The sequence below is a fragment of the Polypterus senegalus genome, chromosome 10, assembly GCF_016835505.1.
Source record: "Polypterus senegalus isolate Bchr_013 chromosome 10, ASM1683550v1, whole genome shotgun sequence".
Taxonomy (NCBI): domain Eukaryota; kingdom Metazoa; phylum Chordata; class Cladistia; order Polypteriformes; family Polypteridae; genus Polypterus; species Polypterus senegalus.
In genome coordinates, this window is record NC_053163.1 from 70648650 (window position 1) to 70662589 (window position 13940).

Genomic DNA, 13940 nt, shown 5'->3' on the forward strand with positions numbered 1-13940 from the left:
TCTGTAAATTTCAAAGCCACGCCTGTCATATAGATAAATTAGTCAGGCCCCTATTGTACATAAAGTGTGCTGACCCTAGTGACCTATTGCACAAGCACCAACTAATTCCAAAGAATTACCCAGGGTGGGGTTGTGAACCTGAAGTAGTGGAGGTGTTATTTTGGAAAAACTATGGCTTCTTACAGAATTTGTTTTATTACTACTGACTGATTGATACTATGCTCATTACCAGTTGCAGACAAGACGACTTAATGTAAACAAAATTTGCAGTGCAAGGGCAGTGTTGTTTGCTTATTGAGACAAGATGCACAGAAAGCATTAAAAAGCTAGCATGTAGATTGTATGTAGTATCTGATTGAATACCAAGGTTCTGGAAATGCATAATTACCAACTCACTAAATTTTTTGTGTAAAGGAAATGGTAAGTGCAAACCTCCTCCCAGTCTTTCTGTAATATCTCTTTCTCTGTCTCTTTCTCTTGAAGCCACATTATAATATCCTTCCTGGCTACGTGAAAACCTCTGTCAGTCTTTTGCAGAACATAAGAAGAACTTGCCATCTTACAATATTTCTGACATTTTTAACATCCTCCAACGTGACCCTCATATGCTCTGTGCAATCCTAAGACTTCTTTTCTCAGACAACCCATTATAATTTTTGTTCTGTAGTCTTCCTAAGTAGTAGATAACTCTAAAGCATTTATCCTTTTTGGCTGATTTTTGTATGTTCTTGTTTAGAAGGTGTGTAATATATGTAATATAGTTGGATACTGCAGTAATTTACTTAACATATCTTATGGCAGTAATCATTTCACTTTATGTTATTTTTTTAAATGAGCAAATTCAGCAGGATTGTGGCAATGAAGTTACTAATAACTTTAGTCTTGTTGAAGCCAGATATATAATATATACAAATGGAGACAATCATGAGTGAATTTTGCTTAAAAGTGGGTGGGAACAATTAGATGGCTCATTGAGTGTTCCATTTCTAAAGTAGTCAAAATGACAGGAAGATATTGTAGCAAAAAGAAGCAGTTCTCAAATGTGTGTAGCTGTGTGTCTGTCTGTCATTACAACATGGAAATTAATCATTATGCTTCAGTCAACTTGTGCTACTGAGCGCCTAAATTGATAACAATAGTTTTAGCTTTTTATTTCCTTTCAGAATCGAGTCTTTTATTTAGTTTCTTGCTCTCTCTCTCTCTCTCTCTCTCTCTCTCTCTCTCTCTCTCTCTCTGAAACCCAATTGTTTAGTTTAGCGCACTGACTGAAGGAATTAGGGGTGGATGTTTTAGGAAGGAGCCCCTGTGGGTATAGCCTTTGCAGTGCCAGAAGTCGCCACTATTCACTACAAATTTAATGGGTTGTCCAAAGATGTGTATTCTCGTTTTAGAATCCTGTCTGGCCCTGTGAAACTACTAATGACTAATTTTGCTCAGTTCCTCTAAATCTATAATAGACTGTTACATATTTAATAGTGCTAATTATTTTGAGTTCTTAGTTTTATTTTTGAAGGTTTTGTGTATGTAAAGTCTGTATGCACTGCATCACATTGTACAGTAATGCTTATTTTAAGTACAGTTGCTTTTCAGTAATGTCCTATATGTGTTTTTAGTTATAGCAGTTAGCTTACAAAGCCATTATTATGGTTTAATTTTGAGCACCAGTTTGTAAATGTGTAAAACAATTCTGTATTCTTGTTAAACTGTATTTACTAATTGTATAAAACACAAAAAACTATCATCTTCAGCAGCTTATTGTTGTTGCGATTGGGGTAGCAGAACAGATGTAAAATACAGGCCTTACAATGTACCAGATATGCCCATGCTGAAATGGCTTAGTTGCTGGTTTCTTAGGATATGTCTGTGTTTCATAGACAATAAATCTGATTTTTTTAAATGTGAATCATAGACTGCTATGAGTTACTGGGGATATCACACTACACTACTTAGTCATGATCTAATATGACTTTCCACAATTCACTAAAATTATACAAAAAAGGCTATGACTGAAAAATAATTTATTTTTTCACCATGTAGGTGCAAAAACTGAACATAGAACAGCAGTGAGTGAGTTTTTATGTGCTTTACAAATAAAACAATTAAATGTACTAAAGGATACATAGCTATGGCCTTTAAGTATTTCCTCCTTATAATAATTTATTACTAGTGACAGTATAGTACAAGGTAACTTCTTTGTAATTTTATTAGGCATAATGTAGAAGTGATGAGTTTTCTGGTGTTTAAATTACTCATGTTACATTATGTGTGGTGCTGCTACTTTTATATAAGTTATCTGTTATATAAATTATAGAGGTTTATTGCTTTGTCTTTTTTTCTGAAAAACTACCCAACAGCAAACATAGCTCTGTTTGCATTGATGGATTATTTGGAAATATGGCCTATGTAAAGTGCAACCAGGAGAGAATTAAAGGTGGTGCAGGCAAAACTTATTTTTAGGTTTTGAAGCATCAAAGGGTCACATACAAAATGTAGGGCATCAGCAAAGCACTGTATGCATAGGTTTTATGTAAAGAGGAAAAAAAGACTGTTCTACATTGAAATATTTGTGTGTCCGTTTACAATAGGACTTGGCGCAGTGACATTTTGTTTTGGTAGCACAAATGCATAGTAGGATGTTATAATGCCAGAAGTTTTGTGTACAATACCAGTACCAGTGAAGATTTATGATGCCTGTAATTGAATATAAAATGCATATTCTAACAGTAGCAACAGCTTTGAAATTATGGTATTTCCATCAAGTGGTTACCCAACTGTCATTTAAGTAAATAGGTACTGGCATTCATGAACATCAAAATACAATGCAAGTCATTTTTTGTGACAGAGATGGGAAGCCCCAGTGTAACAACAAATGGTGGGTTTATAATCTTGGAGGGGTTTCAGCATAGGGTTTATAAAGAATGATATATCATGAACTACCTGATTTATCTGAACATGTGCACATTCCAATTTTTTTTTCTAACTTTTTCTCTCTAGTAGCTAAAAAATATTACTTAAATTCCATACTAAATGTTAAAAGTTCAAATGTTATATCTGTACTGTTGATTTAGTGAATTCCAAGATAATTCAGGATATTTCGATTTTTAAAGAACTCTTTAAAGCTGTTTTTGTAAGAACATGATTTAAAAATCTGTTTTGTCACTCTGTTCAGTTAGTAATATTTGCATCATTACTGTAGAGTAATATTTAACAGATGTGTCAAATTAATTCATATTTCAGATGTCAGTAAAAAGTAGATTTTTGCATGTCTAATAAAATTCAGTCACTTTAGTATATTAAAGACTCTGCATTCATTGTGTGCAATGCATTCAAATTTGATGTTCTTACTTTAGTTAATGAACAGTGTAGACACACTGGTGTAAAATATTGAGTTGATTTAGTATACATGTTGTTTTAGTTCCCTGAGCTGACCCAGTTATCAGCCATCTTTCTAACCTTATAGAGTACAGCACTTTATCACAAGCAGTTTAGAAAAACTCTTTAAAATTTAAAAATGAATAAAAAAAGAAGCTGCCTTTCCCATTTCTTCCAGAATGTATTTTGAGTATATTAATATTAAACGAGAATGTACTCTTGACTTTGGTATACGGTAGAAAGTTTTCTTTTTTTATCTGTTTGTTTTTTTACTAAATACTTGCAATTTTGATTTTAATTTTAATAGTACTAAAATAAAATAAAAAAGACTTCTCTCTTCTACCTCCCCACCAAAACCCCTAATATTTTTCAGGTTGTTCATCGGGATCTTAAGCCAAGTAATATTCTATATATGGACGATTCTGGTAACCCCGATTCAATTAGAATTTGTGATTTTGGTTTTGCAAAGCAACTGCGGGGAGAAAATGGGCTGCTTCTTACACCCTGCTATACAGCTAACTTCGTTGCACCTGAGGTAAGCATGGTATAAATTTCATTATAGATTTTCTGATGTATAATTTAATTGGAATTTAATTGGAAATTAATAATGTACTTTTTTTTTTTTTGTTCAGGTCCTCATGAGACAGGGCTATGATGCTGCTTGTGATATCTGGAGTCTTGGTGTTCTGTTGTACACAATGCTGGCAGGGTATGTGACATCCAGTATGACTAATGTTTGTAATTTTTAAAAAAATCTTTGCAAACTCCTCATAGACATAATATGTTATGTAAATGTTAGCATTCGTGTTATAATAGTATATAAGTCACTGATTTTTGTTGCACAAATGACCTTTTCCTGGAAATTATTTTGTGTTAGAAGTTGTAGTTTGACATGGCACAACAGCAAAGTTGGAGGCAGAATAGGAGCACAATTCCAGTTATTTGAGATCAGGTAGAGTAATGGTCCTAAACCCATGCCAGCTGATCAGCTGTGTGGTTGACTTGGGCAAATGGCAACAAATTATGTACTGGGATATTTCTAGTTATTTTGTTTTATTCCTTGTTGAGGATGGAGTGATAATGAGAAAATAAAAAAAAAACACCAAAGCATGTATCTCCATAGCAGAAAAGTAGGTTTGGTTCTCCTGCAGCAAGTTAAAAAAGTGGATTTGCTGTTTGTGAAGGTGGAGGTATACTGGAGCCTGACAAATAAATATGAGCACCATTCAGCATAGGTGCTTGCCTCTTCATTGAGTGCTGAGGAAGTGGCTATTTTCTTCTACATTCATTCTGCCTTCTTTATTACTGTTCAGCATTGTAAAATTGTTTTTTTTTTTTTTGGTGTCATTATCTGCTTAAAATCAGATTTGAAGATCACATCCATTGTTAGTCTCCTAGCCATAATACATTCGCTATGGACTGCTTAAAATAAAACTGACACATCCCAAGGCATACTTGACCAATTTGGAAATGTATGGCGTTTGGACATAAAAGAATCTACTACAGTAGCAAGGAATGAAAATTCACACTACACACTTCATGTCATTCAGCACTGGACTCGGGTACAGTTCAGTTGCTATGCTAACCACTGTGCTCCTAGGTCTTTGCTTTATGCTTTAGAGCATGAGGATGGCAAACCATTAAAAAGGTTTTCTCAATATGCTTTTTTTCGCACCAAGTCTGTGCTTCTTTAAAAGCGGGGCATCATAACCAAGCCACATTTCTGGAGAGACATGGTCTTTTTTTGACTTCTGTAATAATCCAAGACTGGGCTGCTGGGACATGGCCAGCATGAGGGTGCACACTTAAATGTGCCAATGTAGTTTATAAGTCATCTCATCCATTATGCACAGGTTGTGATCTCCTTTAGCCCTTCAAGATAAGATTGTTTCTTCATAATCTGAAGTTTGCAACTGGTGGGTACTGTTTAGCCAGCAAAAACACAAAATGAGAACCTCCGTAGAAATTACTTATTTTTCTTCTAAATGAAAGGAATAAATGTATGGATTGTTTATTATACTTTTAAAATTTAGCATCTTTAGATAGAGACGGCAGCCCTTTTTCATGTTTTAGCTGTGTTTAAAGATATAAAATATTCTGTAGCCGCATCCTGAGAGATGTAAAGTGTGTTAAACACATTCTTGATTTTAAGATTTGCTTTTGTTTTTGTTTTTTTTTTTTTTCAGATTATTGTAACAATCTCTAAAAGAGCAAATAATGCCTGACCTTTTGTAGCTCACCGTTGGTTTAAACTGTGTAACCTTGATCGAACACCAAGAAAAAAACTTACAGGGGTCATTTGACTGCCTTTTTGTGCACTCAAGATCAAGCTGTGTATAAGTGCTTCACCGGGTTTTCAGGACAGCGAGTACTCTTGAGTTTTAAGAGTATGATTGCTAATCAGGCGGAGGCTTTAAAGCTTTTGTAGACATATACTTGGCAAATCGTTCTCCCAGCAAATCAGAGATCCTGTACAGATTACAAAAGGTTTCTCATAAAGTGATCTTGAAGGCAAAAGAAAGCTAAATTCATAGTAGGTACAGTCATATAGTAAGATTTAGAATAAGACAAATACTTTACCCCAAGATGTTATGAATTGGGGCATTTCAGTTTCTTCAGTTCTTCCAATTAGATTGCTTCTGCTAATGGTGTTGCCCTCTTGCTAGACTGCACTCCTATAGAGAAACAAAGAAACTTGCCAGATGTTTTTAATTGCAGGGCAGGAAAAGTATACTCTTTGGGAGCATCAGTCCCAATTTTAAAAGTATGGCAACTTTATTCCTAGGATAAAGAAAGCTATGATATTACAGACTTTAGGGAATGACACACAGGTTTGCATCAGTGATTTTGAGCCTTTAAATGAGTTTTACCTTATGCATAAGTAGTAGTTTGGTTAAAATTCTGAATAAGGCTGGGATGGACCCAGTTGACCTTTTCAAATTCAGAATAAATTGCTTTGATAAAGATAACATGCCAGTTCCACAAAAGCTATGATTATGTAAAAAGCTTAGGGTTAATCTGGGAGGCTGGTCTTAGAGATTCTGCTCATGCCATTACTTACAGTTTAAACAGAGAAAGCCAGAAGGTTAAGTGCTTTGTTCATGTCTTTTATTTAAAATAGGAGCACATACAGTATTTATAAATAATTCTATAATCTTTTGCAATAAAAGAGTGGTCATATATGTGCTCTTATTTTCTTGTTGTGTTTCTTGTGTATATCATGGCAAAATACTTTACATCCACAAGTTAAATAATGTTTTTATTTGAGAAATTGTGATTGTGCTGCAGGATCAAAGATAAAATCGCCAAGTAAAAATTTCAAAATCGACCTTAAACCAAGTTTGGAATAACAAAAAAAAATAGGATATTGGTTTTGAAAATTTTAACACTGTCAATTATAGTGACATTACCTGTCATTTCTTGCAAAATACAAACAATCTCAGTCTCTCAAAAAACATAGACTCATAATGACAGATATTTGTATTTGTATAATTTATAAACAAGGAGTTTTGGCACATCAACAAGGCGCTTTATTAACTGATTCATTTTTTTATAGTTTCCAAATAAACTACATATAGTATCTCTTTGAGAGAAGTAGAGGGAAATGCGTGTACACACAGAAAACTTAGACGTGTGGAATGTGCAAATCCCTTATAGACTACAGTATGACCAATCTGGATATCAAGGCAAGTTACAGTTAAGTAACACAGTGGAGAAAGAAGAATTCTTATATCATTCCCCATTTAGCTCTGCTTAACAATCCTGTTAACTCCTCTGTTGCCTTTCATCTCATAGATTATGGCCTGACATTTTAAGGTCACTGACCCAGTTTTAAGGTTTTAAGATAAAAGACCGAGCTAACTTTTGTTTTGGATTTTGTTTTGATAAAAGCACTAGAGCAGCTTTGTATCTATCCCCTGCTTTGTGTGCGTTTGTCCTCATTTACCAAGCTCATCCCAGTCAAGACTATCAACGGTATCAGGTTCAGTTGGCTCCCAAAATAGGAGTGGGAGCATGGAGCCCATCAGCACCATCACATTCATTTTTTGTTTTTTGCATTAGTGTATCAGTAGAAAAGAGCAAATGTGAGATTTCCAAAGATTTTTCCACCAAAAACTAAATGTTACAGATACATTTTTGTATTTCATTAAAGAAAATAACATATTAAATAACAGATCAGGTTTCAGATTTAAACATGTCTGCTCTGTAGGTCTATATATAGTCCATTGCATAATTATACAAACATAACAAACAGGTGCTAGTGATCAATGATATCAAGACTTTGTTGATCCAAACTAATGAACTTAAACAGAAAATCCCCCGCTTGTACATGGACAGAGCATGTTGAATCAGAATCTCTACAGCAGTTATAATATTGGGTGGGTGATATCTATGGGAATGTAGAAACAGTGTGCTTTGTTATACAGGTATCAATAAAATGCATTGCTTTTACATTCATAAAAAACTGAGAGGTGCAAGTCCTTGAGTCTGTCTCATGAGAGATGTAATCACGCCAGCATGTCGTTGTTGTGCCAGTGGATTTTCACCAAATTCCATGTGCTTTGTAGACACCTTGTATTATGCATTCTCAAGCCACCTCCACTAGATTCTCTTGATCTTGGGAAGCAGTGGCTCTACTCAGAGGTCATCCTGTGTTTCTGATTTTCTCATTTTATTATGGACAGTGATCCCATCATTTCTGTGCAGGAATCTCACTTTGGCAACACATGCTTACACTCTCATACTTTAATCATTACCCAGAACTCCTGACCATATGTAAGGATGTGATAGGCTGATTGCTAAATCAAAAGCTTTGTCTAGTGATTTAGCTCCAGCTTCACCACAAATCTGCAAAAGTGCAGCTATTGCACAAAGTCCTTGATAAATCTCAAAATCAAACTTGACTGCAAACTATGATGTATGTAAGAGATTGCAGTCTGGGCATCATGGTGCATGGTCCATATAGACTGGATGGACTTGTATATTGTTAAGTTGTGAATACCTGCATGCATTATAAAATCAGTGTATTCAGTATATTTTTTTCATACATTGGTTTTTCATAAATGCAAGGCTGTCAGTCAACCTTGGAACATTATTTGAATACTAAAGGAGAAGTGGCATTCCATAACAGTAGTTAAACAACTTGCTTTGCCTGGAATCATGCAGATTGTTTCAATATCAGGACCTAATGCACAATTTTTTGTATATGATATGATTAGTTGCATTTCACATAACCTATGTATTATTTGTTTAATTTACTTTTTTACTTTTATATGCATAATGAAAGACAACACCAACCACATGCGTTTGTTTAGACCAATTTCATTTTATTATAGAATGACAATTCAGTCTTCCATATTTCTTTAAATATTGTTTCTTTTTTTAACTGATGACTGAAAAGTCACTCCTTTAACCTAAATTCACTCTCATCTTTCTGAAACCTGCCCATAACTTTACTAGCCATATAGCATACAGTAGATCATTATCCTACTAAAAAAGTACATTTTCACACTGGTACATTTTTCATGAGAGGTGCACCTAATTGGAAATAATGTTCAGATATTCTGCAGCATTTAAATATCGCTTTACGTATTATCATTATCTGCACTGATATGATGCTAGTACTGACTGAGCCGTCAAATTGCATAGAAAGCGCAAATGTACCTACTAAAGTGGACACTTGGTGTACAGAGCATAAAACTGGAAGTAAAGTTGAGAAAATAAAGCTGAAAAGTGAATCGAGAGTCTAAATCAGTAATTTTGAAAGTGAGTGGTGCTACTGCAATAAGCAAATCAATTTTTTTTTTTAGTTTATTTTCTGATGTGGCTGAAACAACTATTATATTCATACTGTTAGTTTAATTGCTAAGTCATTGATTTGGCTCCTTTTTTTCTTTATGTAAGTATTGTTGACCATGAAGAACCTGACACCACGACTAATTGTATTTATGGGATACAGTGCCAACCCTGTGGCATGATATACATTGGGAAGACAAAAAACACCATTAGGGCAAGGTGTGTGCAGCATCTGAGGTTGATTGAGAACCAATAGAAAACCACTAGGCTGTACAAACATTTTGCACAAGCAGGCCATACACCACTTTTCTTTGCAGTTGAACATGAAACTTAATGGAATAAAACCTGTCGCCTAAAAAAAGCATTAGAATGGATTAATTGCTTAAAAACCTTTTTTCCCCTTGGTCTGAATGAGAAATAATAGGAACAAAGGGTTTATGTATCTGTTTATGTATCTCTTTATAAAATAATTGAATTAAAAATGGTTAAAATTTAATAATTGGGTGTGTGAACCAGTATATTGCCAGTTTAGGCTGGCATCCCCTACCCTGACATTTTACTCATAAACTACCAATTAATAAGAATTGGCCCAACTTGTCTAACTAATGTCTGCTGCCACCTGTTGAATTTATATACTGAACATATTTCCTGACTGTTTTAAAACAATATCAAAATTTTTATAACTACTGTTAAAATACCCGCAGTGACATCGTGATTTGACTTGTTTGTGAATTTTCTGAAAACTCCTCATTGATGTCAAAAAAAAAATGGGCAATAAAGGAAAACAACAAAATTTCACAGCATATTACTTGCTAATGTTTTCTAATTTTTTGTCAAATTATGAAATTCATTATCTAGTTACTTAACATTTTACAAAATCTCCTTGGACCTTTCTTACTCACTGGGTTTGGCTTCTCTGACTGCAAAAACATGTGAAGAGGTCCATCGCATTAAATGTACATTATTAACTGACCTTTGAAACATTTACATTGGTATATTATTTTTTTAAATTTTACTCCTCTTACAGAATAGAGGAATCTCAGGCCTTTATAAGAGCTGTAATGGGGAAAGGTACAAATCCAAAAAGTCCTAAGGGATGAAGGTACCTACATTGCACTTTACGCATTTCTGACTGCTTTCATAAAAACTACTGTCAATTTTTCATGTTCCTAAACAGATCAACACAATGGAATAATTCACCCTGTTTTTTCATCCTGTGGCCAGTTTCCAGAGTTATTGATACAAGCCAAAAGGTTCACTTCTGTTGATAAGGCCACATTTAGCAGTTGTAATAGTGTTGTGGAAATGCAGCAAGTGAGCCAGGGTTTTTTTATCATAGTTGTGTCATTTGTTTTTGAGTATAGTTTCTAGCTCACAGCTAAGCAGCAAAATGTGAGTGAGACTGCTTAAAGCGGATATTTAGTAACTAAGGGGCCTTGTGGAATTTTTAAAATACAGTCTGGTGCAAGCAGCTAATTAATGTGAACTTTCCATTGAAATTTCTACAGCTATACACCTTTTGCCAATGGACCTAATGATACCCCAGAAGAAATTTTGCTAAGAATTGGAAGTGGTAACTTTTCCTTAAGTGGAGGAAATTGGGACTCTGTTTCTGAGGCTTCAAAGGTAAATAATGCTTATACATGCAAGGCGCATGATGGCACAGTGATCAACGGACCTGAGTAAATTTTTGATTTTGCCACTTTCTTTATGCAGTCTGCACATTCTCCTTACATCAGTGTAGGCTTTCTCTAGATTTTCCAGTTTTCCCCGAACATACTATAGATGTAAATGTTAGGGATAGGTGGAATTATTTTATAATTTTATCTTGTAAGGCAAAGTAGTGGGATCTGTTTGAATAAGCTCTGAAAACTGATAGCTTTCCTGCTTTATTACTGAGTATAAATAACTTCTTTTTTTCTTCAAATCAAAAGGGATGAGGACATGGAGATTTATTATGTTTTACTTTAAGTGTTTTGTTAATCTACAATGCGATTCAACAGTACTGGGACATTTTAGGAAGTAATATTTGATTTTAGTTGATTTGTAACATTTTTATTTGCTATTACATTTGTCCTCCAAACTTGTGTTACACTTATTTTATTGTCATTATATTATTATCATAGAGTTTTGTATTTAACTTTGGTAATTCATGTATTGTTTTTATGTATTTTTATTACAAATTTAGGACTTGTTGTCACATATGCTTCATGTAGATCCTCACCAGCGCTACACAGCTGAACAGGTGTTAAAACACTCGTGGATAGCTTGCCGGGACCAACTGCCTCATTACCAGCTCTGCCGGCATGAAGCACCTCACCTAGTCAAGGTGAGCATATCTAAAGCATTTACAGTAGATTCAGAAAATATTCAGACCTCTTCACTTTGTTGTAGATCTGTCTATACTCTATTTTTTTTTTTTTTTTGTTTTTAATACATGTGCAAACATTTATGAAAATATATTTTTTCTTTGTCAGTAATGGGTTATTGAGTGTGAATTTATGGGAAAAAATGGTAAATGTGTCAATTTGAAATTAAATCTACAAAGCAGCAAAGTGTGCAGAGTCTAAATGCTTTCTGAATCCATTGTGTATTCAGTATGTTTTCATGTAGAATATAAAATAAACAATTTTAGGGAGTTGTTTATTATTATGATCTGTTATTGCAAAGCATAAGTTTTTCAGTTTTTAAGGAGGCATTTGAGTTCATTTGCAACATCTTATCAATAACATTAACAATAATTGATGATGAAAATAGTTCCCAGCAAATTTTATAACTGATTAGTTGAATTGGGAATTAAGACGTACATCATTTACTTTGGCCATTGTACAATTACAATTTGGGATATGACAGAGAAAAAAGTCAGGATGTCAATACAGTGGAAAGTCAAAGAACAAGGAAATCTAAAACGTGTATTCACATCACATCTGGTAAGAAATCCAGGTCTCACGAGATCTGTAAAAAATTAGCCAACTTGTTATAGGAGCATGACAATAATGTGCAACATCTGTAAAGAAAACATATTAGTGTGATCCCTTTGTCACTCTCTCAAACTGGTGATAATCTAGCAGCACTTTCACTTTTTACTTCTGGCAGCTCAAGACTCTTAAGTCATCAATAATATGAACAATATCTTCCAGTGATATTGACTATCACTTTGTAATGCTGTAAGGAAAAAGGAGGTTTCAAATGTGCGACAATCCGGTTTATTTTTGCAATCTTTGCTGCCATCTAACGTAAAAAAGCACTCTAGGAAATGCATGTTGAGACTTATCTACAGTTTCACCCGTCTTCCCTTGATGTCAATAACTGTCTGGAAACAGTTAAGCTAGACCTTAAAGTTAGTAATAAGATTTTTTTTTTAGCTGCACACTTTTTTTGTATAGTGTCATTTTAGAGTATGCTTCTACTGTTGTGATGAAGCAGAGCATTGTGCAAGAATTGAAATTCATTTTTCAAATAAATGCACTTTTGCACAATGGTTGCCTTTTAAAATCCTAGAAGAATTGGTTCATTAAACTAATAATCAACTATCTATTCAGTTAGCAAAAGAGTTGTTAGTTGTATGCAGTGCCATACTTGAGATACTGAAGACGTCTTATCCTTCAGCAAAGTAGTACTTTTTTTATTAAATAATAATAAAGGTACAGCTTAAGAACTGTTATTTGCTTTATTAAGACATATAAATATGTGATAGTGAGTAAAAAGCTAATTGATTATTGTATAATAAATGAAGCATGGTATGCACTTTTGTCAAGCCATTTGTTTTTTTATGTCATTACTGGCAACTTATGCAGGTCTGATTTGGAGTCTTCTTTTTAAGTTAAACACGATGTTGTTTGTATGAAGGACTGGAGTTTTGGAGGCTTTAGTATGTATGCTTTCTAAGTCATGATATGGATTCACTATTCACATTGTGCATTTGTGCTTGTGCATTTGTTTTGCACAGTATCCTAGGTGAACAAATTGATTACAATAAGACATTTACAGACCTAATAACGTAACAGTTATCACATATACATATATATAAACAACATTAAAAGGAAATAAATCCTTTCCATTTTAATTGGGTATAGTGTATACAAGTCATGTTAAAACAAGTTCTTGAATATAAGGTACAACATACCACAACCAGTTGAGAAATAACAAGCACTGCAGTTAAAAGAGAGAAGTAAACCTCTGGCAGATCCACAGCTAATTATACCAGGACAGGTCAAAGTTTTGCTGACACAGACCACCTGGCGAGTGTCCCTTCTGTAATTTTGTAGCCACTTGCTGAAGGCCGCAATTATATAAACAGTAATACTGCAGTATAGTAAGACAGTTATGATTTGTTTATGGCTTGCTGTTTGTATAAGTTTGGTGGCATAGTTTATAAGTGTCTGTTTTAATTGTTAACCTCAATGATCCATTGTGTGTTGTAGTTTGTTTTTTGTATGATTTTGATTTCTTCTTTGCAGTGGAGAAAAGGGAATCAGTTAAATTTAGCTCTAATCCTAATTTTCTCATTGTCCTCAAACCATCAAAGCTGGCTTTTTAGGTACTCCATTGCTTTAAGTTATTGAAGAAAAATGGTTAATGACAGAAAGGTTTACTGAGCTCAGGGACTATGAGTAACTCTTTCTATTTATAAGTATAATTTATATTTGTAATTAATTTTAAGCAGATTATTATAGATCTCATGATGGTGACTACAGTAATGTAAGCATCTGTAGATATTTGCAGAAAAGTAATGTTTATTATAAATTAATACAGAGCATTTGCTTTTTGGG

General features: G+C 34.0%; 1 protein-coding gene across 3 annotated transcripts in view; it reads left to right on the forward strand.

The window, feature by feature from the left end:
- Positions 1-13940, forward strand: part of rps6kal (ribosomal protein S6 kinase a, like) — a 150000-nt gene that overhangs the window by 129354 nt on the left and 6706 nt on the right. For all 3 annotated transcript variants that reach the window (XM_039765948.1, XM_039765949.1, XM_039765950.1), the window contains 4 exons: positions 3746-3907; positions 4005-4081; positions 10677-10794; positions 11357-11497. In XM_039765948.1, the coding sequence (XP_039621882.1) occupies positions 3746-3907; positions 4005-4081; positions 10677-10794; positions 11357-11497 (498 nt within the window). The remainder of the gene's footprint in view (positions 1-3745; positions 3908-4004; positions 4082-10676; positions 10795-11356; positions 11498-13940) is intronic.